Raw genomic sequence first — 24,893 nt, forward strand, 5'->3', positions numbered from 1 at the left:
ATATCTCAGGGGAAAGGATTAACCTCCAATGCCTGCAGTATATTCAGTAAACTCAGAGAAAAACTCTTTTTTCCACTATGTTGACACAACATCCATCTTTCTTTTGACAACTATTATTTTTTGATGTGTGTGAAAGCAAATGTCTATCTATCCCAGGTTTGATAAGCAGAGTACCTTGCAAATATTCCTTGCAACAAGTTGTCATTACATCTTCTGTAGGTCTATAATCATATCTGCTGTAGCAGTCCTAAGCCTAGGTTTGGAGTATGGGCAATATTCCTTTACCGTGGTGATGTTTCAAAAGTACCCTGGTTTTCTGCCTCTCTCCTCACTGAAGTCAACAGAAGCAACGTTAAGACAAATCTTTGTTTTGAAAAATGCCTCTTATCATGGCAATGAACAGCTGGATGCTCTCCAGTGCGACCTAAAGAGGTGTTTGGTGAAACAAGGCTAGTCTTTGTAACTTACACTGTTTCCAGCTTCCTAATTCTCCATCTCTTTCCTGTAGGTTCACAACAGAAACCTGCTGTCCCTCGACTTTGATCGTGTGACAAGGACAGAGAAAATCTATGATGACCACCGCAAGTTCACGCTCCGCATCCTCTACGACCAGGCAGGGAGGCCCAGTCTCTGGTCACCCAGCAGCAGACTGAACGGGGTCAATGTCACCTATTCCCCAGGAGGACACATTGCAGGGATTCAGAGGGGCACAATGTCAGAAAGGATGGAGTATGATCAGTCTGGCAGAATTACATCCAGGATCTTTGCTGATGGCAAGTCATGGAGCTACACTTACTTGGAGAAGGTACGAATCCTCTTGTCGCTCAGAGATGGTGCATTTGGTGCAAATGGGCTTTACTCCTTTGACTTCAGTACAGCTGCAGTCCTCCACGTCAGCTGATTTATGTTCCTTATGGTTCAATACTCCTATTCTGCCTACACTAAGGTGCACATAGTAATTTTGATGCCAGGCCACCAAAGAGCAGTCGAAAATAGCCTAAGAAGTTTCTTCCCAGTCACACTGAGGGCATGTCTTAATGCTATGAAGCTTTGGCATTTGATTTTTTAAGCACAACACTCCTTTGCTGAGATAGCTGCAATATAAAATATCTTCAGTCAGAGGAGTGAACAGTAGGAATTCCCAGTAGGATTTTCCTTGTGAAAACAACCCATACAGTCTGACATCCTGCCTTCTTCAATTGGCCCATTCCTGCTTCATAGAAAATCCACGTAATTAAAAAGTTTGAGGCATGAATCCAGCCAGACTGTTGTAGCACACTTCGCAGTGTTTTCTGTAGTCTGCACTCCACAGACTGACATGGGACTTAAATTCTTCTGGATATTACCATTCATATTACACTACCCAGTGTCCTATAGAACCATATGCTGCATACCTGGGGCTGGAATTTTTTATTCCTGAGTTTTGTATAGAGCCTATCCCTACAACAGGTTAAGGAAACTACAATAACATACCTTTCAAAAAGCAAAAAGTATGACTTGCTCCTTGTATTATACAATATGTGTGGATTGTTTGTTACGTGCAAAAAAATATCACAGAACAAGTAAGCATGCAGGCAGAAGTTTGCAGTAAGAGAGTAATAGAAGATACAGAGACACAATTAATTAATTGGGCATTGGACAGTGTCAGGGGATGCTTTTTCAAGCATGGTTTAAGTAGCTCTATCAATTTTATTTATTTAGTCTGTAAAAGCTGTTGGCATGGGGAATTTGAGTAAAGAGAGCTAGCTATAGGGTATTGATTCAATCAACTGAGCATTCTAAACTTAGACCTTCCTCACTGCATTAACCGCTTCTTCCTCTGACCCAGTCCTACTTGGGGATACTCGATGTGCCATGCAGCTGCATACCTCTCACCATTTAATCCTATGGGTGCAGAGGTTTATCTCACTGCTCTTTGGACTGGAGAATCTTGCAGGTTTTGTGAGAGTTGAATATAATTTTGCCTGAAAACCAGGACTATAATCTCCATTTTTCTCCTTCCCATCCAGTCCATGGTGCTGCTCCTTCACAGCCAAAGACAGTACATCTTTGAGTTTGATAAGAACGACCGGTTGTCATCGGTGACCATGCCCAACGTTGCCCGTCAGACTTTAGAAACAATTCGTTCCATTGGTTACTACAGAAACATCTACCGGCCACCAGAAGGCAATGCCTCAGTAATTCAGGATTTCACAGAGGATGAGCAGCTCCTCAACACTTTGTACTTGGGCACAGGGAGACGTGTCATCTACAAGTATGGAAAACTGTCCAAGTTAGCTGAGATGCTCTACGACACCACAAAGATCAGTTTCACTTATGACGAAACTGCTGGCATGTTGAAGACCATAAACTTGCAGAATGAAGGGTTCACATGTACCATCAGATACAGACAGATAGGACCCCTCATTGATCGACAGATTTTCCGCTTCACTGAAGAAGGCATGGTGAATGCACGCTTTGACTATAATTATGACAACAGCTTTCGGGTGACTAGCATGCAAGCAGTCATCAATGAGACACCTTTACCCATTGATCTCTACAGGTACGATGATGTGTCAGGCAAAACTGAGCAATTTGGTAAATTCGGAGTCATTTACTACGATATCAACCAGATTATCACCACTGCTGTCATGACTCACACTAAACATTTTGATGCCTATGGCAGGATGAAGGAGGTCCAGTATGAGATATTCCGGTCTCTCATGTACTGGATGACTGTGCAGTATGACAACATGGGGAGAGTAGTTAAGAAAGAGCTGAAGGTTGGCCCTTATGCAAACACAACTAGGTACTCATATGAATATGATGCTGACGGCCAGTTGCAGACAGTGTCTATCAATGACAAACCACTCTGGCGTTACAGCTATGACCTAAATGGGAACCTCCATTTGTTGAGTCCGGGGAATAGTGCCCGCCTTACACCGCTCAGGTACGACCTCAGGGATAGGATTACTAGACTGGGGGATGTGCAGTACAAAATGGATGAAGATGGCTTCCTGAAGCAAAGAGGCAATGATATTTTTGAGTACAATTCAGCTGGCCTGCTCATCAAAGCTTACAATAAAGCTAGTGGGTGGAGCGTGAAATACCGCTATGATGGCCTAGGAAGGAGAGTCTCTAGCAAAACCAGCCATGGCCATCACTTGCAGTTCTTCTACGCAGACCTGACCAACCCAACCAAGGTCACCCATTTATACAACCACTCAAGCTCCGAGATCACCTCCCTCTACTATGACCTCCAAGGCCACCTCTTTGCAATGGAGCTCAGCAGCGGTGATGAATTCTACATAGCCTGCGATAACATTGGCACTCCTTTGGCTGTCTTCAGTGGGACTGGCTTAATGATTAAGCAGATACTGTACACAGCATATGGGGAGATCTATATGGACACCAATCCCAACTTCCAGATCATCATTGGCTACCACGGAGGACTGTATGACCCCCTCACAAAGCTTATCCATATGGGACGGAGAGACTATGATGTGCTAGCGGGTCGGTGGACAAGTCCAGACCATGATATGTGGAAGCACCTGAGTAGCAATAACATAATGCCTTTCAACCTGTATATGTTCAAAAACAACAATCCCATTAGCAACTCTCAGGATATCAAATGTTACATGACAGGTAAGACATTTAAATTAATTAACATATTCACACGCTTGCCATCAGTGAATAGGTTTCCTCTCTCTCAGTATCCTGGTCACCATGAGGTTTTCCAGGGTTTAATATAATGGCCACAAGCTTTTCTTTGCCAGTTGACCCCTCTGTCCAGGGCATGTTTAATTCATTAGCATAGATGGAGATTGTAATTCCCAAACCTGTTTCCTTTTCTCTGCCTTGGTGTTTGTTCTCTTTATTTTTCTTCCAGTTTTTCATTCCCGCAGATATCCTAAATATAGCTACCAATTAATGTCCTGATAACCTTTCTCTTCATAGAGGGGCAGCTGTTTACACAGTTTTGCCTAGAGATTTATTTGCAGCTCAACAAATGGCATGCAGATTTGTTTTAGCAGAATGGCAACAGCAACTTAAATCTTTTATTACAGTCAGCCATTTCAGAGCACAGGCCAAAGCCCAACTAGAACTTAATCTAGCTACTGCCATAAAAGACAATAAAAAATGTTTCCATAAATACATTAGCAACAAAAGGAGGGCTAAGGAGAATCTCTATCCTTTATTGGATTCAGGGGGAAACATAGTGACAAAGGATGAGGAAAAGGCTGAGGTACTTTATGCCTTCTTTGCCTTGGTCTTTAATAGTAAGACCAGTTGTTCTCTGGGTACCCAGCCCCCTGAGCTAGAAGACAGGGACAGGGAGCAGAATGAAGCCCCCATAATCCGAGGGGAAATGGTTAGCGACCTGCTACACCACTTAGACACACACAAGTCTATGGGGCCAGATGGGATCCACCCAAGGATATTGAGGGAGCTGGCAGAAGTGCTCACCAAGCCACTCTCAATCATTTATCAGCAGTCCTGGCTAGCCAGGGAGCTCCAAGTTGACTGGTGGTTAGCAAATGTGACGCCCATCTACAAGAAGGGACAGAAGAAGGATCTGGGGAACTACAGGCCTGTCAGTCTGACATCGATGCCAGGGGAGGTTATGGAGCAGATCATCTTGAGTGCCATCACACAGCACATACAGGACAACCAGGTGATCAGGCCCAGTCATCATCGGTTTATGAAAGTCAGGTCCTTCTTGACTAATCTGATCTCCTTCTATGACAAGGTGACCCACTTAGTGGATGAGGGAAAGGCTGTGGATGTTGTCTACCTAGACATTAGTAAAGTCTTTGACACCATTTCCCACATCATTCTCCTGGAGAAACTGGCTGCTCATGGCTTGGACAGGTGTACTCTTTGTCTGAGTTAAAAACCAGCTGAATGGCTGTGCCCAAAGAGTTGTGGTAAATAGAGTTAAATCCAGCTGGCAGCCAGTCACAAGTGGTGTTCCCCAGGGCTCGGTATTGGGTCCAGTTCTGTTCAATATCTTCATCAACGACCTGGGTGAGGGGATCAAGTGCTCCGTCAGCAAGTTTGCTGATGACACCACGTGGGGTGGGAGTGTTGATCTCCTTGGGGGTAGAAAGGCTCTACAGAGGGATCTGGACAGGCTGGATCAATGGGCTGAGACAAATTATACAAGTCTCAGTCCAGGTCCTGCACTTGGGTCACAACAACCCCCTGCAATGCTACAGTCTTGGGGAAGAGTGGCTGGAAAGCTGCCTGGAGGAAAAGGACCTGGGGGTGTTGGTCGACAGCCAGGTGAATATGAGCCAGCAGTGTGCCCAGGTGGCCAAGAAGGCCAACAGCATTCTGGCTTGTGTCGGAAATAGTGTGGCCAGCAGGATGAGGGAAGGGATCATCCCCCCGTACTTGTCACTGGAGAGGCCGCACCTCCAATACTGGGTTCAGTTTTGGGCCCCTCACTCCAGTAAAGACATTGAAGTGCTGGAGCATGTCCAAAGAAGGGCAATGAGGCTGGTGAAGGGTCTGGAGCACAAGTCTTACGAGGACCAGAACTGAGGTTGTTTAGCCTGGAGAAAAGGAGGCTGAGGGGAGACCTTATCACTCTCTACAACCACCTGAAAGGAGGTTGGAGCGAGGTGGGGGTTGGTCTCTTCTCCCAGGTAACAAATGATAGGACAAGAGGAAATGGCCTCAAATTGCGCCAGGGGAGGTTTAGATTGGATATCAGGAAAAATTCCTTCCCCAAAAGGGTTGTCAAGCACTGGAACAGGCTGCCCAGAAAAGGGGTTGAGTCATCATCCTTGGAGGTATTTAAAAGATGTGTAGATGTGGTGCTTAGGGACATGGTTTAGTGGTGGATGTGGCAGTGTGAGGTTAATGGTTGGACTTGATGATCTTAAAGGTCTTTTCCAACCTAAATGATTCTATGATTCTACACTAACCATGTAGTTCAAAGTTAATCTGCCCCACAGAATTAACAGTTTCTACTAAGAGTCAATAAAAGCAGGTGCATTAGACTTAAAGGCCAGATTTTAGGGCATACCTACCCCACAGCTTGACATAACCTCTGAACTGCTTCCCCCAGGCTTTGTAAAATGGCAGTAACATGAGCTCTATGTATGTTTTTTACACAGAAAATCATTCTGCAGGTTAAATGTCCTTCCTGTATTCATACTTTGTTCAACACTGGTAGTAATGTTCAAGAGGACTGTTTCAGTAGGACTCTTCTATATACTTCCCATTGGAAAACCAGGTGACACAATCAGAAATCTCCTTCTTAAGGAGATATAATTAATTTTTAAATGTTCCTGCTGCGTCTATCATAACTTTCCCATATGAACAATATTTGCATTCCCCTAAGTGATGAGGTTGGTTTAATAGCAAAAAAATGTTACAAAATAAAAATCCTGGGTTGTTCTATTCCACTTGTTTTTCTAGCCATTAGGATTCATGCTTTCAGGTTCTTCTGCAATAATCATAAGTATTAGATTGTATTTCTTTTAATGAAAAGCTGTTTTCTCCAGAGCTGAGAAGATGATGCCATGAGGGAAGTAAAATATGCCAAAAGATGCAGACTAAGATCCTGTGTGTTGGCCTCACTCTGATAATTAAGGCTGGCAGGGAATACTTTGAGATAACTTTTCCTATCAGAAAATGCTCATTTGTCAAATCTGAATTTGTTTATGGGAGAGGGTAGAGCTTGAGAGATTTCTCAGCAGAAATGTTGTAAACAGCTCTCAAAATTGTCGAAATGACAAATTCAAAACTAGCCTAAAAAGAAAAATTCCTTTTTGGTTTTCAGCCTTTTCAAGTTAAGTGTAAACTAATGATTGAAAACCGGAAAAGAAAAATTATGAAGTAAAAACTGGAATGGAAGATCTTAATTTGAAATTGTTGTCTAGAACTGCTCTAGTTTTTGAACAGTTGCTTTGTGACTTATTAACAGATTTTTGTTTTCCTGCTCAAGTTAAGACAGGACAAAATTTCCAATCCTGTCTTGGAACGGGCGAACCAGTTTCCCCCCCAGCTCTGATGATAACATCAAGATGTCCAAATCTGGTACTTTAATGTTTTATATGCACCAGATAACTTTTTCCACTGTCTTAAAAGTTCTATTTTTAGTCCTTCAAGAAGGACCAAATACATTTTTTAAGTTTCTCCCCTCCCAGTGCATGGAAGAAACAGGTCATGTAATGGGATGAGTGCTGTGATGCAAGGCTGCTGCTCTGGCATTTCTGTCTGCTGAAGCTTTCAGACATGTCGTGGATAGGTCCCATGATGAGAGTGTCCTTGTCATCACAAACAAATCTGCCCAGATTTGGGCACAGGGAACCACTTTCTGTCCCTTCATCCCCAGCCTGGGACCGGCTGTCCTGAGGGGAGCTCAGGACATGGGCAAACAACACGTGCTTTGGCTTCTAATGATGAGGTTTCTGAGCTCGTGGGTACAAATTGGAGGCATGTGGAGGGGAGAGCAAGAGAAACAGGTATTTACGTTTTGAGAGACCCATTGTTAAACATGAATATTTTAGAGATTGTACACTTCATGGTGCAGTGCTTTGCTGCCAGCTTCAGCAATCCTGATGGATTGAACTGACATTTCCATTACATGTGTCTGCATTAAGCACTCTTTTTCTTTGCCCTCAAATGAATTTACTGTGAAATGTGTTGGCAGGGTTACTGTAGCTGAAAAAAACTCTGTGATGTGAAATGTACTTTTCTGTCAAAAAAGTTGTCACTGCCTCTTGGCAAATTAATATTTTCCCCTCTGTTTTCTCAGCTCCACACCTTCCTCCTATGTTTTTTGGGTGGTTTTTGTTTTCTTTTTTTGTTCTGGGTATTCCAACACCTCTTCCCAAAAAGAACAAACTCCTGTTTGCAAATGTTTTGAAAGTCACTTTTCTGAGAAGTAGCAAAAAAAGCCTGTCTTGAATCTTTCCAGACATGTTACATATTTTTCTGCTGTTCAGCATCCCTGCTCTGTATCCTTTTTAACATTTGTGAAGTGCTGGAAAATGGTTCCTGCACCAATGCCGACCTTCACTGTTTTACTTTGTTCTCTTGACCACCTGGTCCACAATATGTACATCAAAGGTCTTCATTTCACATGAGAAGGATTTGGAAGCAGGCTGGCTTAGCGCTAAGCAAAAAAAAATAATCAAATGAGCCTTTTAATTTCTTTCCCTCCCTCCAATCTCTCTGTTTCAAAGACACTCCAAAAACAATCTGTACATTGAGTGAACAGAAGTGTTTTTATTACAGAAATCCTCCCCCTTCCACATGGATTGTCGAAAGGGCTTTTTGGACATCTGCCCAATCTCAACATTTTGGCCTGTAAGAAAACAAGCAACAGATAGTGTGTTTGTTTGGCTCCTGGTTCTCCAGTCATCTGGAAGTGCCTTATTTGCCGCTTGCATCCATAATTTCTTTTCCGACCAGCTCTTCAAAATACTCATTTAGGCTCATGGGGAATAGAGAAAAAATATTCAAAGATGCGTATTTGATTATTTAAATCGATCCCTTTTTCAGATTGTTTCAACAACGTTTATTGAGTTTAGCAAAATGAAAATCAAGCCCCTTGCACATCCAGCTTGAAGCAGAGCAATCACCAACACAATCCCAGTCATATCCAAAACACTTAAGACCCCTGGGAGCTGATATTAGTTAAACTTTACCTTCATACCTTTCTTTTTCTTGTAATTGCTATTTGCGTGCCAAATGCACACCATATTGCTTGGGGACTGTAGCAGGTGTGTCCTTCTCTAGAGTTCAGTAAACGCAAACAAGGTGAGATCATCAAATGCTCTGAAGTTAAGGGGGGAAGCGATGCTGATCCCAAGCAGATCTAGGAGTTAGACAGCCTCATCATTATTTCCTCCAGCAGATTAACATTCAGCTGCTATTCCTAATAGCTGTGCAATCAAAAATCAGGGAAGACTTTGTAGTCTGTACTGTCAAGTGAATACATGAATGATGTTTGGACTAGATGACCTTTAAAGGTCCCTTCCAACCCAAACCATTCTATGATTCTATGATGTCCCAAATGCCTGGGTTTTCCATCATATCCACTTTACTGCCAGTGGTCCTCCTTTTGCATAGGACAATAGTTTATCACTTGTAGCCAGCAGTTTTCTCATGATTCATGGACTTCTAAGAGGTTTGTGAAAAGTACCCAAGCGGTGTAGTCTTGTATCTGTACGTTTATTTTCACTATAATGTACCTTGCAGGTAGTGTGGAGGCTGATTTTAAATGTCACTATAAAAGATGATGTGACTTTACACTGGTTTAATATTCAAACTACACCTTCTTATGAAAAATGCCAAGAACTCGGGACTGAGGTCAAAATGCCATGGAAAAAGCAGAAGATACATCTAGAGCCTCTTCCATGAGCACCTGCTAAATGACCGTGCTGTTCATCCTGGGATGTCCTGGTATTCTGGCTCACATAGCTCTAAATTTAGTCTTCAGCCTGCAGGCCCTTTGAGAATCCTCAGAAAGAGAAGTATTGTGGCTGAGATGTTCAGAGCTGACTGTAGGACTGGCAACACTTCTGATTCAGCTGGAGAAGCTCAGCCTCCATTAGTGTGTTGTTGTTCCTGTGCTTCTCCTGCATATCTTAAAGCAGTGCCTGGTTCCTGCTGATGAAGGGCAGGCATGGAGTTGGCTTTGATTTGGACCATTTGGTCATTGCCAACGCTTTTGTTTCAGAGCTGGGAAAGTGCAGAATTAGACTATGGTTAGAGGTGCAAAGCCCAGCTTTGGCACATGGTCATTTCAAGGACCATCAAGATTTGTGCTTTTCACATAAAATAGACACATCATTTTGGCCAGACTGCTGCAGTGCCAGGCACCATAGAGTCCTCCTGTGTGCCTTCTCCTGGGCAATCCTGCTTGAGAGATCAGATAATCTGATTTATGCTTCTCTTCCCTTCCAGATGTCAACAGTTGGCTTCTCACCTTTGGGTTCCAGCTACACAACGTCATCCCCGGCTACCCCAAGCCAGACATGGATGCAATGGAGCCGTCCTATGAGCTAATCCACACACAGATGAAAACCCAAGAATGGGACAATAGCAAGGTGATCCATGCAACTCCATACTGTATCTCACACCCTTATCAGCAAACTATCCAGTTTATTAAAAAAACCCCTCTGTCAGCATGTTCTCCCAGATACTAGGGGGGAGTAAGGGCGAGTCAGTCCCCATTACAGTAATGAAATCTGACTGAATAATCACATCTTAAGTTCCTTACTGCCACAGTGCTCTTTCCTGTGATATTTTCTGGTGGTTGCTCAATGAAACGATGTGTTACTGTTTCTTTCTCCCACAAGATGCTGTGTTATCACCTATTGCAGGCTAAGTTCAAGGTCTTTGCACTAAGGATTCTTGGAAGTGAAAAAAAGCAAATCTCGATACAGAACCAGTTTCTACAGAGTTTTTTCTACAAACTTATCCAGTCTAGTTTAAAATGTCTTAAACAAGTCCCAGTACTTCCCTAGGAAACTGTTCTGCATTGCAGTGGGTCTCAGGAGAAAGAAGTTTTAGATGATAGTTAACTTTTGTTCTACCTGACTGGGTTTAATCCCAAGTCACGGTGTCCTTTTAAAAACAGGCCTGCATCACAAGCCATTTTGGTAGATGCTGGCACAAAATTCAATGATGAAATTGGCAAGAAAAAAGCTTTTACAGCCCAATCATTTCCCCTTCTCATCCTGTTGGGAATTATTCAGCTGAAAGATGGAGGCAGCACTGTTAAAGGTTAGCACACTAGGTCAGGATCCGAGAGCCCTGGGTTACTCCCAGCCCTACTGCTTCTTGGTTGTATGACCTTGGAAGAGTCATTTACCTCTCAGGATACTCTTTCATCTCCTAGCCTGATTTTATTCTGGGGTTGCTTTCATCTGTTTAGTCTGAATCCTCTTTAGTTTGAATTCCTGCTTGCTATTGCTGTGTAGTCAAACATCGCAAGAGCAGTGAGGCACCAATGTGCTTGGGGAGATTAGGATATGCTCTTAACATTTCTGCTAATAAAATGATAACAGGAGGAAGTGGAATTGATTCCAGCTGCCCTCCTAGCCTCTTTATCTATGAGTTCACTGAAATCTCACTGTCCTGCAGCAGATTCTTGAGGTGCTGTACACATATTAACCCAGGAGGTAAAATACAGTGTCACATTTCCCGAACCACAAAAGGTATCACTCAGAAGTATGAACAAGGTACTGTGCATTAATAAAATAGTCATGTGTCAGCCCATCCTTGGTACTCAGCTTCATAGCCATGGTGAAGACAAGCTAAAATGTACCAGCTTCAACTTCAATAAGAGATTTATATTAAGATGTATCACTTTATAATAGAGGGGGACCAAAAGAGCTATGCTTTTTGCTACCATGGCTGAGTTGATGCTTGAAAACCATTATGCCACAGTAACTCAGTTGTGTTTTGGAGCTCAGAGACTCCTTTTTTGTTTCTCACTTCCTTGGATTAAACAATAAAATGCTAATGGAGATGATTTCTGTAATGAGAAATAGCCCCAGGATTTTTCCTCCTCTCTGATGTGACACAGTCTCCCTAGGCAAAGCTGTACAGCAGAAGGCAAACAGGGAAGGCTTATTCAGAGACTGCACAAAAGATTGTCTCTGAAGTGTTATGTGCAGTAGATAACTCTCACAGAACCACAGTAGAAAGTATTATTATTGGTGGTATTATTATTATATCATTATTTTATCGTTAGTTCATTATTATTATTATTATTAGACTTATTGAATAGCCAAGTAACTTGAGTGACAGCTTGAGATGAAGACTGACATTTGCTCATATAGGCATCTGAGCTGGAAATAAAACCAAGGAGCGCTCCCTTCCATCCACCCATTTTAGGTGAATGTGCCTGAATGAGCAATAAGAATATAAGAAAATCTCCATGTCCTCTTCAGGTTTTTAAAGCAAGAAGCTGCCGTGAGGACTGTGCAGGGACCTGCTTGGTAAAAGACGGCTTTATGCAGCCGTCGTGCTTCCAGATGAGTCACTTTACACTCAAGTGTTGAAAGTGGAATTTAACCACTGCAGGCTGTTTCATATTCTTCCCCTGTGTTATGACAGCAACAAAACATGAGCATTTTTATTTTAGTCTACAGTTGCAGGATCATGCTGTGATAGCGAGTGGCTCTCAAATGCTATAGAGCAGGATTCCCTTCCTTTTTGTCACACTCAGCATATTGTAGGCATATATTTTCATAAAATAGATTCATTCACATATGATACCTGAACACATGATCCGTTTTCTCCTAAGCCTATCCATGCATCCAACACTGATGTTTCACATGTAGTTCTGTTTACTCACAACCCTCCCAGCCACACATACACGCTCCCAGACACAATCCAGCCCTCCTTCCTACTGGTTGTCTCCGTATTTATTGATGAAGCCTGTGGAAGAAAGTATAAACTTTTGAAAATTTCACATAGCAAATGACAGAATTAAACAAAGTTAAATGGAAGCACAGGAAATATTTTCAGATAAGAAGACTGATCAAACTGTGAAATGGTCTTCCCTAGCATGTGGAGTAAGCTCCAGATCTTCACAGAATCACAGAATCAACTAGGTTGGAAAGGACCTTGAAGATCATCTAGTCCAACCATTAACCTAACACTGCCAGTTCCCATCTACACCATCTTTTGTCATTTAGAAGTAGCCTGGGCAAGGCACTGGGCGATGCCCATCCTGCTTGCAGTCCAGGGATGTTCCCTGAGTGATGTACCCACGGATGTCTCATCTCCATGTCTTCCGATCCCTGGTTTCTCTGGGTCACATACCTCCTTGCGAGAGACCAAAGTAATTTTGAGTTAGTCCACTGGCTTCGATGATCAAAGCTGTTGCCCAGCAGATTGAGTCAGTTCTTTTATCAGAGAGGAATGAATAACAGGAACACAACAGCAAAGCAACTACACATAAATGGTTGCTTCATGCCTCTTCGAAGTGCATAACCGGAGGGCCCTAGCATCTCCTTCCAAAACATTGTTGGTACTTGCCTTGCAGGGCTGGAAGATGGGAGAGATAACTCTGACTTCGAGCATCCACCAGCTCAGAAACAGCCAGTATGTCATAAACCTCGCACTAACCCCCTGCAGCTCTGGAGTGACATTTAAAATCCAATACTCCGTTGTGCAGCACTTTCCCCCCCTCCTCCCTGCAATCGTGAGGCTGTCACTAAATTGTTTGTTGAACAAGTTCAGTGTTATTGGCCACCAGGGGACTCTGGGTGACCTCTGGCATATTGTGGAGCTGCTGCACCTGAATCCAATTTCTTTTTTTTTTTTTTTTTTTTTTTCCCTTTTGTCTTGTTGAACTGTCAGGTAATTGCTGGAGCCAGAACAACTCTATTTGCAGGGAGGGGTGTTTTGGAGTCGGCGCTTATATTGTTAACTACATCATATTACTAACTACCCTTCTCTCCAACCCATGAGCACTGTGCCTCCAGGAAAGGTCCTGTTTTCTGCAGTGCCCCATTACAGGCTGTGCTGGGGGAGCAACTTTTGGCATCCCTTATGAAGCAGCATTTTGGAGGCAAGGGCTGCTGTGGGATGCTCAGCCAGAGAGTGAGCTGTAGGGCTGTGCTTTCTGGCACAGCTTCTCCCAAGGACAATCTGTTTGAGGGACTGGCTCTGCCAGTGTTCATCATTCAGGGAGGGCATCCTCAAATGGCAGGCGCTTTGTCCTGGGCTTGGGCCATCATACTCACTGCATGTCTGTCCATCAGCCCTTAGTTATGTTTTGCAAAAGTAGCGGCCAGTTTTCACTGGATCTGATGTGGGGAAAGGAGTTGAGGGCTCAAAGATATTAATCTCTTGAAGCTTTATGAAAATAGATGAGCAAGAGAAGGAGGAAAATCTTCTTATTTCCCCACAGATGGAAATCTGCTTGATGAGCTCAACTTCGTTATCCCTCTGCAGCTGTGTACACTGACAGGGTGGAGAGGAGACCTGTCCTCTAAACCCAAGAGTTAGCACTTGTGTTTCACTCGAGTATTGCTAACCAATTGCCATCTATAGCACTGGGCTTGCTGGCCAATTGCTCACCTCCCTTGTCCCACGTGCATTTGGGGTTGGCAGGCTGCTAAGCAGGCACATTGCCGCTCAGCCAAGCAGCATGCAGTGCAGCCGTGCTGATGGGTAGGTGCCCAATAGGCTGTTGTGGTTGATGGGCTCCTCCTGCACCTCCACCAGCTGGGAGTTGGTGGGGGACATCCAAATGGAGACTTGTCTTCAGGTGATGGCCAGGTGGAATGAAGGGAAGAGGCTGATTTCTGAAGAATGGTTTTGTTAATAGAGAGCTAGGAGGTAAATTGGAAGGAGTTAACGATGAAGAATATTTGAGAGAAGTTCTAACTTCCAAGCCTTTTAGAAGAGTGACTTTCTGCATTGTAAGCCATATGGTGGTAAGAGAAACACCTATCTGTGTATAATGGCACAAGGATATAGAGAAACTTGGAAACATGTTCACGTATTTCACATCTTGGATCCTTGATGGGAAATTAAAGCTTTCAGTCTCACACTGGAAGGCGGTATTTAAAAACAACAGATGATAGTATCTGGCTATGATATTTCGAATCCTCAAGAGGTGCTGGCAAAATGCAAGAGGCTATTCAGAGATCTCTGTAATGTGCTGTTCTCTTGAGCTCTGTGCAGCAGCGAACAAATGATGAAGGTCGTTCTTTTCTCTCCAATCAGTTGTTACTAGATAAAGTGAAATGTCACCTAAGGACATCTGATTAAAAAAGACTGTGAGCAAAAACAAACCCAGCATATTTGTCACTCACATCTAGCAACAAATATTGAAATAAAATAACTATGAATTCCCTTCTTTATTCCGTGAAACTGGTTTTATAGATACTTTGGTTTACAGTTGCTAAAAGCAGCAGCATAGAGAATACCACATGCCACTGCAGCCTTGGATGGAAATTTTCTGTTTCTCGTCCTTGCCAGTTCATTAAAATGAGTTCTAAGATGAAACAGAAATGGTAATTTCAAAGTCAGGAATACACTGCCTCTTTGAACTACATATAATCTGTTTGCCTCCACCCCCTTTATATTCACAGCACAGCATACAAGCTAGTTATACTCTGGTTTGCATGAATTTGTTGGGGTTTTTTTTCTGTTGGATGTGTTTGCTTTTCCTTTAAAAAAGTGCTGTTCCCAAATACACTCTTCTATGAAAGAAATGCACTCAGAAAGTCATTTCAAAGTCATCCTGAGCTCATTCTCAAAATAACAAAGATGTGTTTAGTTATTGTAATAGTTAAGTGATGGTGATGTTCATCATTACAGCTTTGCATGTGTCTGATCTCATACTTCGCTACATGACAAAAGATGGAGAGAGCCCAGAAGGCCTGTAACCAGTTCCCAGTGGAAAACCCTTTGGATGTGATTTTGTTCTTAATTAAGACACAGAAATGTAGATCTCTACCTGTGAACTTGGTATCCAAGCTTCCACTATAGACAGTAGATGTCTACAATTAACTCGGTTGCTAGTGCCATTTGAGATACCCTAGAGTCTCCTGGACTTCCCCATGTCTACAGCATGGTTTACCTGCACCCTTCTAAAGCAACAACTGGTGGCCCAGCATCAAAACTGATGTTCAACACCACCCATTTGGGTGACTTGTCAGTGGAGCCCAGAGGACAGTTCACATGATCAGCTGCTAGGAGCTAGGATTGAATTCAAGACTAAGACATGCAGATGTAGGTGTCTCCATGTGTGCACACACTGTAGTCTGTCAACATCTACTTCATACAGGCAGTGGAGCTCACCTAAAGGGCTGTCCACCTGCTAGGCATTAATTTTAGACCAAGCTGAACGCACTGTAGGCTCCATTGACTGTGCAAAGTGGGAATTTGATTGAGTTGCCCATGCAGGGGCCAAGTAAGCAAAGTGGCATCCAAGTGCTACTCCAGAAGGGCAGGTATCCCCCAGAGCTTCTTCTGTTTCTTACTGCCCTGTGCAGATGCTGAGGGCATTCTGGGGCATCTCGCTAGACATCCGTGTATGGGCAGTCCTACAGTCAACAGTGACTGTGATGTACATGAGAAACAGGTGCCTACAAGGCTGGGACAGCCACAGATTGACAGGAAACTGTTGAGTTTCTTTGCCAATTAAGGTGGTTCAAGCCCCCAGCTTCACAAACTTCCCACCTACAGTCTCTAACTGGGCACACGACTGGAGGTCAAGAGATTCCTAATTCTGTGGCTTTGGTCAGCCATTTTATCTCTGTTTTAGCCACCAGGAACAGTCCCAGTGACAGTCCTACAGTTGCATGTGCAACATGAGAAATGCTTTCACAGTAGAGAGGAGGAGATGTCCTGGATGGACACCAAAAGGACACCACCAGGCAGTTGGCCTGGTATCCTATGTGGGTGTCCTTAGGCAGGAAATGAGAGTGCCGCTGCTGTTAATCATGTGTAATCGCTTAAACCCCCGAGTCCTGCCAGTAACAGGGTGGGTGCTGCTTATTTTCTTTCTAAATGGCATCTAGATGAACAGTGGAGCTGTGGAAATTGTATGATTTCGTAGAATATCACGAAGGCAGTATGCAACAGGATTAAGGAAAGATCCAGTATCCTATTATTGGGTCATAAATTGTAAAAAAAAAAAAAACTCAAAAAATACCAAACTTTATAATGAAAATCTGAAAACCAAAGCTATGGAGAATTTGACTGTAAAATGGAAAACTGAACATTACCTCAGGCCAGAACGTCCCAGGTAATGGGTTATGGAGCTTGAGGAAGGTATATCATGGCACAGCTGTTGGCTGTGATACCTGTTGTATCACAGCATGTGCCAGCCAGGCTACCATCCATCCTGAATTAATGGCAATCCCAAGGACACCATCCACCCTTAAACTTTGCTGTACAACTGTTGACCTCACAAGACTCCCTAATCTCATTTTACAGTATGTCTCTACAATTAAGTAAAAGAAGTCTAAGACCAATCACTGGCCCTGAGGCTAGATAGAAGTGACCTAGAGAGTTAGGAAACATGTCTTGGAGAAAGCAGTTGGAGGGGTCCAAAACCAAACCAGGAGTTAAAATTATCTAGTGTAATACAGTGCAATACAATGTCTCACTCTCTTTAGCAGTATTTACATTTAAAATTTTATAAAATTATATTATTTATAAAATATTTTATATTTAGCAGTATGAACATATGGTTATGAACCATGTGTCCCGCTTGTCCAAAGCACAGTAGATTGCCATATCACAGTGTCTATCTTGCAGTGTCAACAGGTTTTCAGAGCTTGTTGCAAACTCACTTTTCACATTTTCATTCAAGGGAGCGGTGTCTAGACCCCCTGGATTTTTGGAGTAACTTAAGTTGAAGGCACTCACAGGGGATCTATATGGAATAATTTGCTCAGAACTGAAAAGGCAATAGAGTTCCTGCAGCTCGGTGATGAAGACAAAATAGAAGGAGAATGGGGGAGATTTCTGACAGAAATAGTTCTCCCATGCCCAGTGCTGTCTGACCTCCCAGAGCTCCCTTCTCCAAGGTGATAATCAGTAGATGATGCAATTAATTCCAGGGACTCCTTATCACTCAACTGCTGTTAAACATGGTCATGTATATAGAGATCACAGAATCACAGAATGGTTCGGGTTGGAAGGGACCTTAGAGCTCATCTAGTTCCAACCCCCCTGCCATGGACAGGGACATCTTCCACTAGCCCAGGTTGCCCAAAGCCCCATCCAACCTGGCCTTGAACCCTTCCAGGGAGGGGGCAGCCACAGCTTCTCTGGGCAACCTGTGCCAGTGTCTCACCACCCTCACAGGGAAGAATTTCTTCCTTAGATCTAATCTAAATCTGCCCTCTTTCAGTTTAAAGCCATTACCCCTTGTCCTATCACTACATTGTAAAAAGTCATAGAATCATAGAATCATTCAGGTTGGAAAAGACCCTTGGGATCATCGAGTCCAACCATCAGCCCTACTCTACAAAGTTCTCCCCTACACCATATCCCCCAGCATCTCATCTAAACAACCCTTAAACACATCCAGGGATGGTGACTCCACCCCCTCCCTGGGCAGCCTATTCCACTGTCTGACCACTCTTTCTGGGAAACATTTTTTCCTAATGTCCAGTCTGAACCTCCCCTGTTGCAGTTTAAAGCCGTTCCCTCTTGTTCTGTCACTAATTCCCTGTGAGAAGAGACCAGCACCAACCTCTCTACAATGTCCTTTCAGGGAGCTGTAGAGAGTGATGAGGTCTCCCCTCAGCCTCCTCTTCCTCAAAGTGAACAGTCCCAGCTCCTTCAATCTCTCCTCATAGGATTTGTTCTCCAGACCCTTCACTAGCTTCATTGCCCTCCTCTGCACTCGCTCCAGCACCTCGAGATCCCTCTCGTATTGAGGTGCCCAAAACTGGACAGAATACTCCAGGTGTGGCCTCACCAGTGCAGAGCACAGGGGGACTATCACCTCTCTACTTCTGCTGGTCACACTATTTCTAATCCAAGCCAGGATGCCATTGGCTTTCTTGGCCACCTGGGCACACTGCCGGCTCATGTTCAGCTGCTTGTCAATTAGAACCCCCAGATTGTTTTCTTCCAGACAGCTCCAGCCACACCTCCCCAAGCCTGTAGCCATGCAGGGCGTTGTTGTGGCCCAAGTGCAGGACCTGGCATTTGGCCTTGTTGAAACTCATCCCGTTAACATTGGCCACTGATCCAACCTATCCAAGTCTCTCTGTAGAGCCTCCCTATCCTCATGCAGATCGACACTCCTGCTTAACTTGGTGTCATCTGCGAACTTACTGATGATACACTCTATGTCCTTATCGAGATCATCAGTAAAGATGTTGAACAGAAATGGTCCCAACCCCGAGCCCTGAGGAACACCACTTGTGACCAGCCGCCAGCTGGATTTAGCTCCATTGACCACCACTCTCTGGGACCGTCCATCAGCCAGTGCTTGACCCAGCAGACCGTTCGCTCGTCCAGGCCGTGGGCAGCCAGTTTTTCTATGAGGATTCTATGGGGAACTGTGTCGAATGCTTTTTGAAAATCCAGGTAGATAATATTGACAGCTTTTCCTTCGTCCAATCGTCGGATCATCTTGTCATAGAAGGAGCTCAGGTTTGTCAGGCAGGACCTGCCTTTCATAAACCCATGCTGACTGGGCCTGATCCCCTGGTTGTCCATTATATGACTTTTAATGGCACTTGAGATGACCTGCTCCATGACCTTCCCTGGCACCAAGGTCAGACTGACAGGTCTATAGTTTCCTGGATTGTCCTTTCTGCCTTTCTTGTAGATGGGTGTCACATTTGCCACCCTCCAGTCCAATGGGACCTCCCCTTAGCCGTGACTTCAGGTAAATCATGGACAGCGGCTTGGCGAGCACATCTGCCAACTCTTTCAGCACCCTTGGGTGTAACCCGTCCGGTCCCACAGACTTGTGTGCATCCAAGTGGTGTAGCAGGTCTCTGACCACCTCCTCTTCAACTGTGCTGACTTCAGTCTGCTTCCCCTCCCCATCTCCCAGCTCATGAGGCTGGTGTCCAGGAAACAGCCAGTTCCACTGCTAAAGACTGAGGCAAAGTAGGTGTTGAGCACCTCAGCCTTTTCCTCATCCTTAGTTACCATGTTTCCCTCTGCATCCAGTAAAGGAGGGAGATTTTCCCTAATCCTCCTTTTGCTGTTAACGAATTTATAGAAACATTTTTTGTTATCCTTAACAGCTATAGCCAAGTTGAGCTCTAGCTGCACTTTGGCTCTCCTAATGTTCTCCCTGCATAACTTCACTACATCTTTATAGTCTTCATGAGAGACCTGGCCCCTCTTCCAAAGGCAATAGATTCTCCTTTTGTTCTTGAGATCCAGCCAAAGGTCCCTGTTTAGCCAGGCCGGTCTCCTTCCCTGCCTGCTTGTTTTTCAGCACACGGGAACAGCCTGCTCCTGTGCCTTTAAGACTTCTCTCTTGAAGTATGTCCAGCCTTCCTGGACTCCCATATCCTTCAAGGCAGCCTCTGAAGGGATTTTGTTAATCAGTCTTTTGAACAGGTCAAAGTTTGCCCTCTGGAAGTCTAAGGTGGCAGTTTTACTAACCCCTCTCTTTGTTAGAGAAGGGTGTCTCTCTCCAGCTTTCTTGTAGGCCCCCCTTTAGGTGATATATAGATGATATAGATGGTGATATGTAATTGACCACAGGACATAGCAATATAGCACAGAAGACCTGATTTACATCCTTGAGGGAAGGAGCTCAGACCAAATGATGATTCAGCGTGAGTAATGAGAGATGCCTTTTCCCATCACTTGTGAAAGTTACTGAGGCGAGTTGGAAGAGCAATTTGTCAATTGGGTAGTGGGACCCCCTAGAATCAATCCATAGAAGATGCACCTGAGAAGAATACCTCCCCATTTAAACCTCTTTGAAGAGGAAATAGCTAACCAAGGCTGTGCAGTATACACTTATTTAGAACAGTCATTGTTTCATGGAGCCTAGAAACCTAATTGCTCCATGTCCTCATCGGTGACATCTACATTAATTACATCCATTTTTTTGCATAATTAGAGCACTTGTGCAGTTGGCAGGGGAGGTAGACTGGGCTTCCTGGCAGTCTGTTAATTATATCGCTCTCGAGGCTGTGTGCGAGATCCCCCACAGGCAGTATGGGGAGAACCAGAACAAGCTCCTCTTTCATAGGTGACTGGTTCCTGCTCCAGCTATGCTGTTAATCAAAAGGGTAAAAGGAGGAGCTACACCACCCCGCTTGGCACTTTGAATAAAAGTCAGTCCCGGGTATTTTAATGTTTTACCACCTAAAACATGCTCTTGAACTTGTGTACCTCTTCCCTTACAGTTTTCTCCTTAATAGATCAAAACTGCTCATAACCTCTGAGTAAGTTGCAATGCTAAATCCTTTATTTTATTTCTTCAATGCTTTGAGACCCTCCCCTGGAAATGGCCACCATGGAAATGAGAGTTTATTTCCCTTCCCTCACCATGTTACAAGTCTTGGTTGAGATGTCTACACCAAAATGCCTGCATTGTCTGAATTGTCTTCTCGCACCCAGGGAAGGATGTGAGCCTTTAGCTTCTGGAGGGTTTAAGGCAATATCCTTCACGGATGTTAAATTTCCTCAGAATAATTGGAGTGCAGCAAACTTTTCTTTGTAGCCTATTTTTAATCCTGGATGTCATTACATTATTGAACTGAGCCATTGGCAGTGCCAGGAGAGTTTTGTCATAGCATCCTCTTGCTTTTGTGAAATTTGAGCAAATAATTGTTCATGAACAGGGGTCTGTAAGAAGCCTGCGCTGCCATGAATTGATGAGAGCATTTCCAAAGACATTTTGTAGTAATGATGAGCTGCTGACTTGCTGTGTGCTTGTTCCATTATATGCTAACAGCAAAAGTGACTTTGTATTGTATCTGACTGCAAATGATCCAGGCTGTTGTCTCTCAGCAGTTTTGCTTCAGTATAAGACAGAACTTGAGCATCGGGTGTGGCTGGCCTTAGCTCAGAGAGCCTGGCACATTGTAGAGGGTTTGCAGGAAACAGGAGTCAGATTTAGGGCTTTCCTTGAGTTTTGAACAACCTTCTTTGGCCAGGTTGAAATGGGATATAGAGGCGTTATGGCCACTTTGAGGGTCCTACCTGTGATGCAGGGATTTTGACAGTAGCACAAGGAGTTACAAAGTGAAGTTAAAATAGAGGGAACTTTTACAAATATTTCCACGCTTTTTTCACAGATAATACGAAATCATTTTATAAAGCATCATGGCCACAAGAGGAATGACTTCTTATGTGTAGGTGAACACTGAAACATAAAATAATTGTGTGTCCAAACTAGATTCTCACACCACTGAGGCAAAAAATCCTTTTCTACCTCCACATCCTTCAATGTGTGAAATTAAATACAGTTCAGTTTATTGTAACAATGAGCATTAGGGGTAATAACCAGATAACCTGTCTCTTCCATTAAAAATAATTTAAAATCTGAAAAAAGGTGATAAAGGAAAAAGAAATTGACCTCCTCATTACATGTTTCCAGGATGTTCTACTGGTCTCCAGCATGCTAATAATGCCTTTGGGTCATCAGGCTTCTTTCTAATATGTCTTTCTCTTCTTTCTCTCCCTGCTCAGTCCATTTTGGGGGTCCAATGTGAAGTGCAGAAGCAGCTGAAGGCCTTTGTCACTCTTGAGCGCTTTGAACGGATCTACAGCTCCAGCATCGCCGGGTGCCGGCAGGTCAAGAAGAACAAGAACTTTGCCTCTGGAGGCTCCATCTTCGGCAAAGGCGTCAAGTTCGCCATGAAAGACGGGCGCGTGGCCACCGACATTATCAGTGTGGCCAACGAGGATGGGCGGAGGATTGCGGCCATCCTGAACAACGCCCATTACCTGGAGAACTTGCACTTCACCATCGACGGGGTGGACACGCACTATTTCATTAAGCAAGGGCCATCGGAGGGTGACCTGTCCATCTTGGGCCTCAGCGGTGGACGGAGGACCCTGGAGAACGGCGTGAACGTGACAGTGTCACAGATCAACACAGTGCTAAGTGGAAGGACTAGACGTTACACAGACATCCAGCTCCAGTACGGTGCGCTGTGTCTAAACACTCGCTACGGGACCACCTTGGACGAGGAGAAGGCCCGCGTCCTGGAGCTGGCCCGACAGCGCGCTGTCACTCAAGCTTGGTCCCGGGAACAGCAGAGACTGCGGGATGGGGAGGAGGGTATTCGCTCGTGGACAGAAGGGGAGAAGCAACAAGTGCTAAACACGGGCCGGGTACAGGGCTACGACGGCTATTTTGTGATCTCAGTGGAGCAGTACCCCGAACTTTCAGACAGCGCCAACAACATCCACTTCATGAGACAGAGCGAAATGGGCAGAAGGTGACAGAGAGGGTCGATGCGGTGACTTCTTGCCAAAGACAGCTACTCTTTTGTGGCCACTTACCTGACTGTGTTGTACTCAATCCTTTTTCTAAACTGAACAAGGCGGGGGGGGAGGAAAATAGAAAGAGAAGGAATAATACGGTTGCACTGTAACTCATGCAACATACTTTTTTTTTTTTCTCTTTAATTTGGCCTTCACACGTTTTTTGCAATGAACAGAAGGTATATTTTGCCGTAGTGTGATCACAGTGAAATTTACTGTCTCTTGTCCTTTTATTTTTGGGTTTTTTTTCCCCCCCTTTGTGAGGAATTTGAAGTGGGGAGTCGTCAACGTACGTCCTTAGGTGTGAAGTGCGAAATGGGTGTCTGTGCTAACTTGTGTCATCCTAACCCTTTCTGATTTGGGGCAGGGACAGATAGCCTTCCACCCGAAACACGGGAAGCCCGCGGCATGCTGGAGAGCTCTTCCCGGGAAGAAAGGAGATGGAAGACAACGCTGATTCCGATACTCCGAAAGTGACCGTCCGAATCATGTGCCTCAAAAGAGACCTTACAAGTAGTTTTCACGTTTCACTTGGGACATAAAGTGGTTTTTTGGGGGCTCCTGCTGAGCAGAAGTAGATTATAGAGGCAAAGGAGCTGATTATATTAACTTGCAAGATGATTCTCTTCCTTCCTGAACTGGAATAAAAAAAGAAAAAAAATCAGTCTTTTTTCATTATGAGAGTAGATACTTATTGGGTTTTTTTGTGTGTGCGCAAATCCTGGTTTTAGTTACAAAACCTAGCAAAAGCCAAGAAAGGGACTCCTGCTCTATTGAGAAAAGCTAAAATAAATCCTCTCTCTCATACGTAGAGCTGTTCTATAGGTGGATTTAATGCACCCATGTTGTACATTTGCTAATGGCATAACTTCATTAAATGTATAGTGTTTCAGTACACGAGGCTACGTGTTTAACAGTCCACTGTGCTGTATCTGATAAAACCAGTTAATTTTTAGGAAGCTGATTTAAATTTAAAAGTAGTTATAGTATCCCAGTGACATACCACTGAAAATTAGAGCAAGCCAAACCCTGCTTTTCCTGATTCTGGAGCTTGTATTTATTGGCTGGGAAATGCAGTTTTGAGTAGCATGCTGGCAAGTCGTTTATGACTATGGGAGATAAGTGTCTCCTGGGGACTTTGGCAGCAGGGATTTTAAAATGTTTAATAAGTAGCAACAGCTTGTGTGTTGTGGGACAAGGAGGAGAATATTGGAATCAACCCTCTCACTGTTTCTTACATGAGCTCAAATTAAACGGAGAGCCCAGTTGACTGTTAGCGGTGAAGAAGGGAGAGGTTGAATGGAAGTGCCCACTACAGAGGAGACCAAGTGCTTTAATAAGAAACTGCTGACAAAGTTACTCGGCATGCTAATGTAATTTGTATTCACATAACCTCTGTGCTCTGGTATTTGCAAGAGTCCTTGAAATTCAAGGGAACAAGGAGATGAGCTTAGCCTCCTCTTCCCTGCCTGAAACAGTCCTGTGTTAGCAAGGGCCATTCCTGCAGGCAGAGGTGTTAGCCCACCTCTCGCTGGAGCTCCGGCTGGAGATGGCCAACCCTGGTCCCAAATAGACGTCTCTAGCACACTGACACCTGCATGTATCCTGACTCTAAGAGCTCTCACCGTGTCTCTCTGGGAACATCTCAGTCCTGATTTATTTTTTTTTATTCCATCCACTTCGTTTTTTGCTTCCTGGTTCTGCAGAGAGATAACGCGAGATGTGCAAATCCATGCCAAGGCTGTTTTCTTAATCGGAGCCCTACAATGCACCCGTGTCCCCAGAGCCAGCTCTTCTGCACTTGTGCCACCACCACTGACATCCTCCAACACAGCCTGATACTCCTCCGCAGGCTCCAGCCCCCAAGATAAAGCAGGGACGTATGTTGGGCGCGCACTCCTCGAGCAGCGAAACGTTGGCAGCCCCAGTGCTATCGTAGTTTCCCCATAGATGCCGGCTGCCAGCTCTGTCTGCCTTGCCTGTCGGTT

At 44.2% G+C, this 24,893-nt stretch overlaps 1 protein-coding gene across 1 annotated transcript in view; it reads left to right on the forward strand.

Annotated features, from left to right (window-relative positions):
- The window catches only part of TENM4 (teneurin transmembrane protein 4), a 508,875-nt gene extending 485,306 nt beyond the window's left edge, over positions 1–23,569 (forward strand). Inside the window, exons 28-31 of the mRNA XM_074816409.1 lie at positions 509–805; positions 2,010–3,624; positions 9,907–10,049; positions 22,105–23,569. Coding sequence (XP_074672510.1) covers positions 509–805; positions 2,010–3,624; positions 9,907–10,049; positions 22,105–22,863 — 2,814 coding nt within the window. The 3' untranslated portion in view covers positions 22,864–23,569. The remainder of the gene's footprint in view (positions 1–508; positions 806–2,009; positions 3,625–9,906; positions 10,050–22,104) is intronic.
- Positions 23,570–24,893: the final 1,324 nt, after the last annotated feature.

Source organism: Strix aluco, chromosome 2, assembly GCF_031877795.1.
Source record: "Strix aluco isolate bStrAlu1 chromosome 2, bStrAlu1.hap1, whole genome shotgun sequence".
NCBI classification, from domain to species: domain Eukaryota; kingdom Metazoa; phylum Chordata; class Aves; order Strigiformes; family Strigidae; genus Strix; species Strix aluco.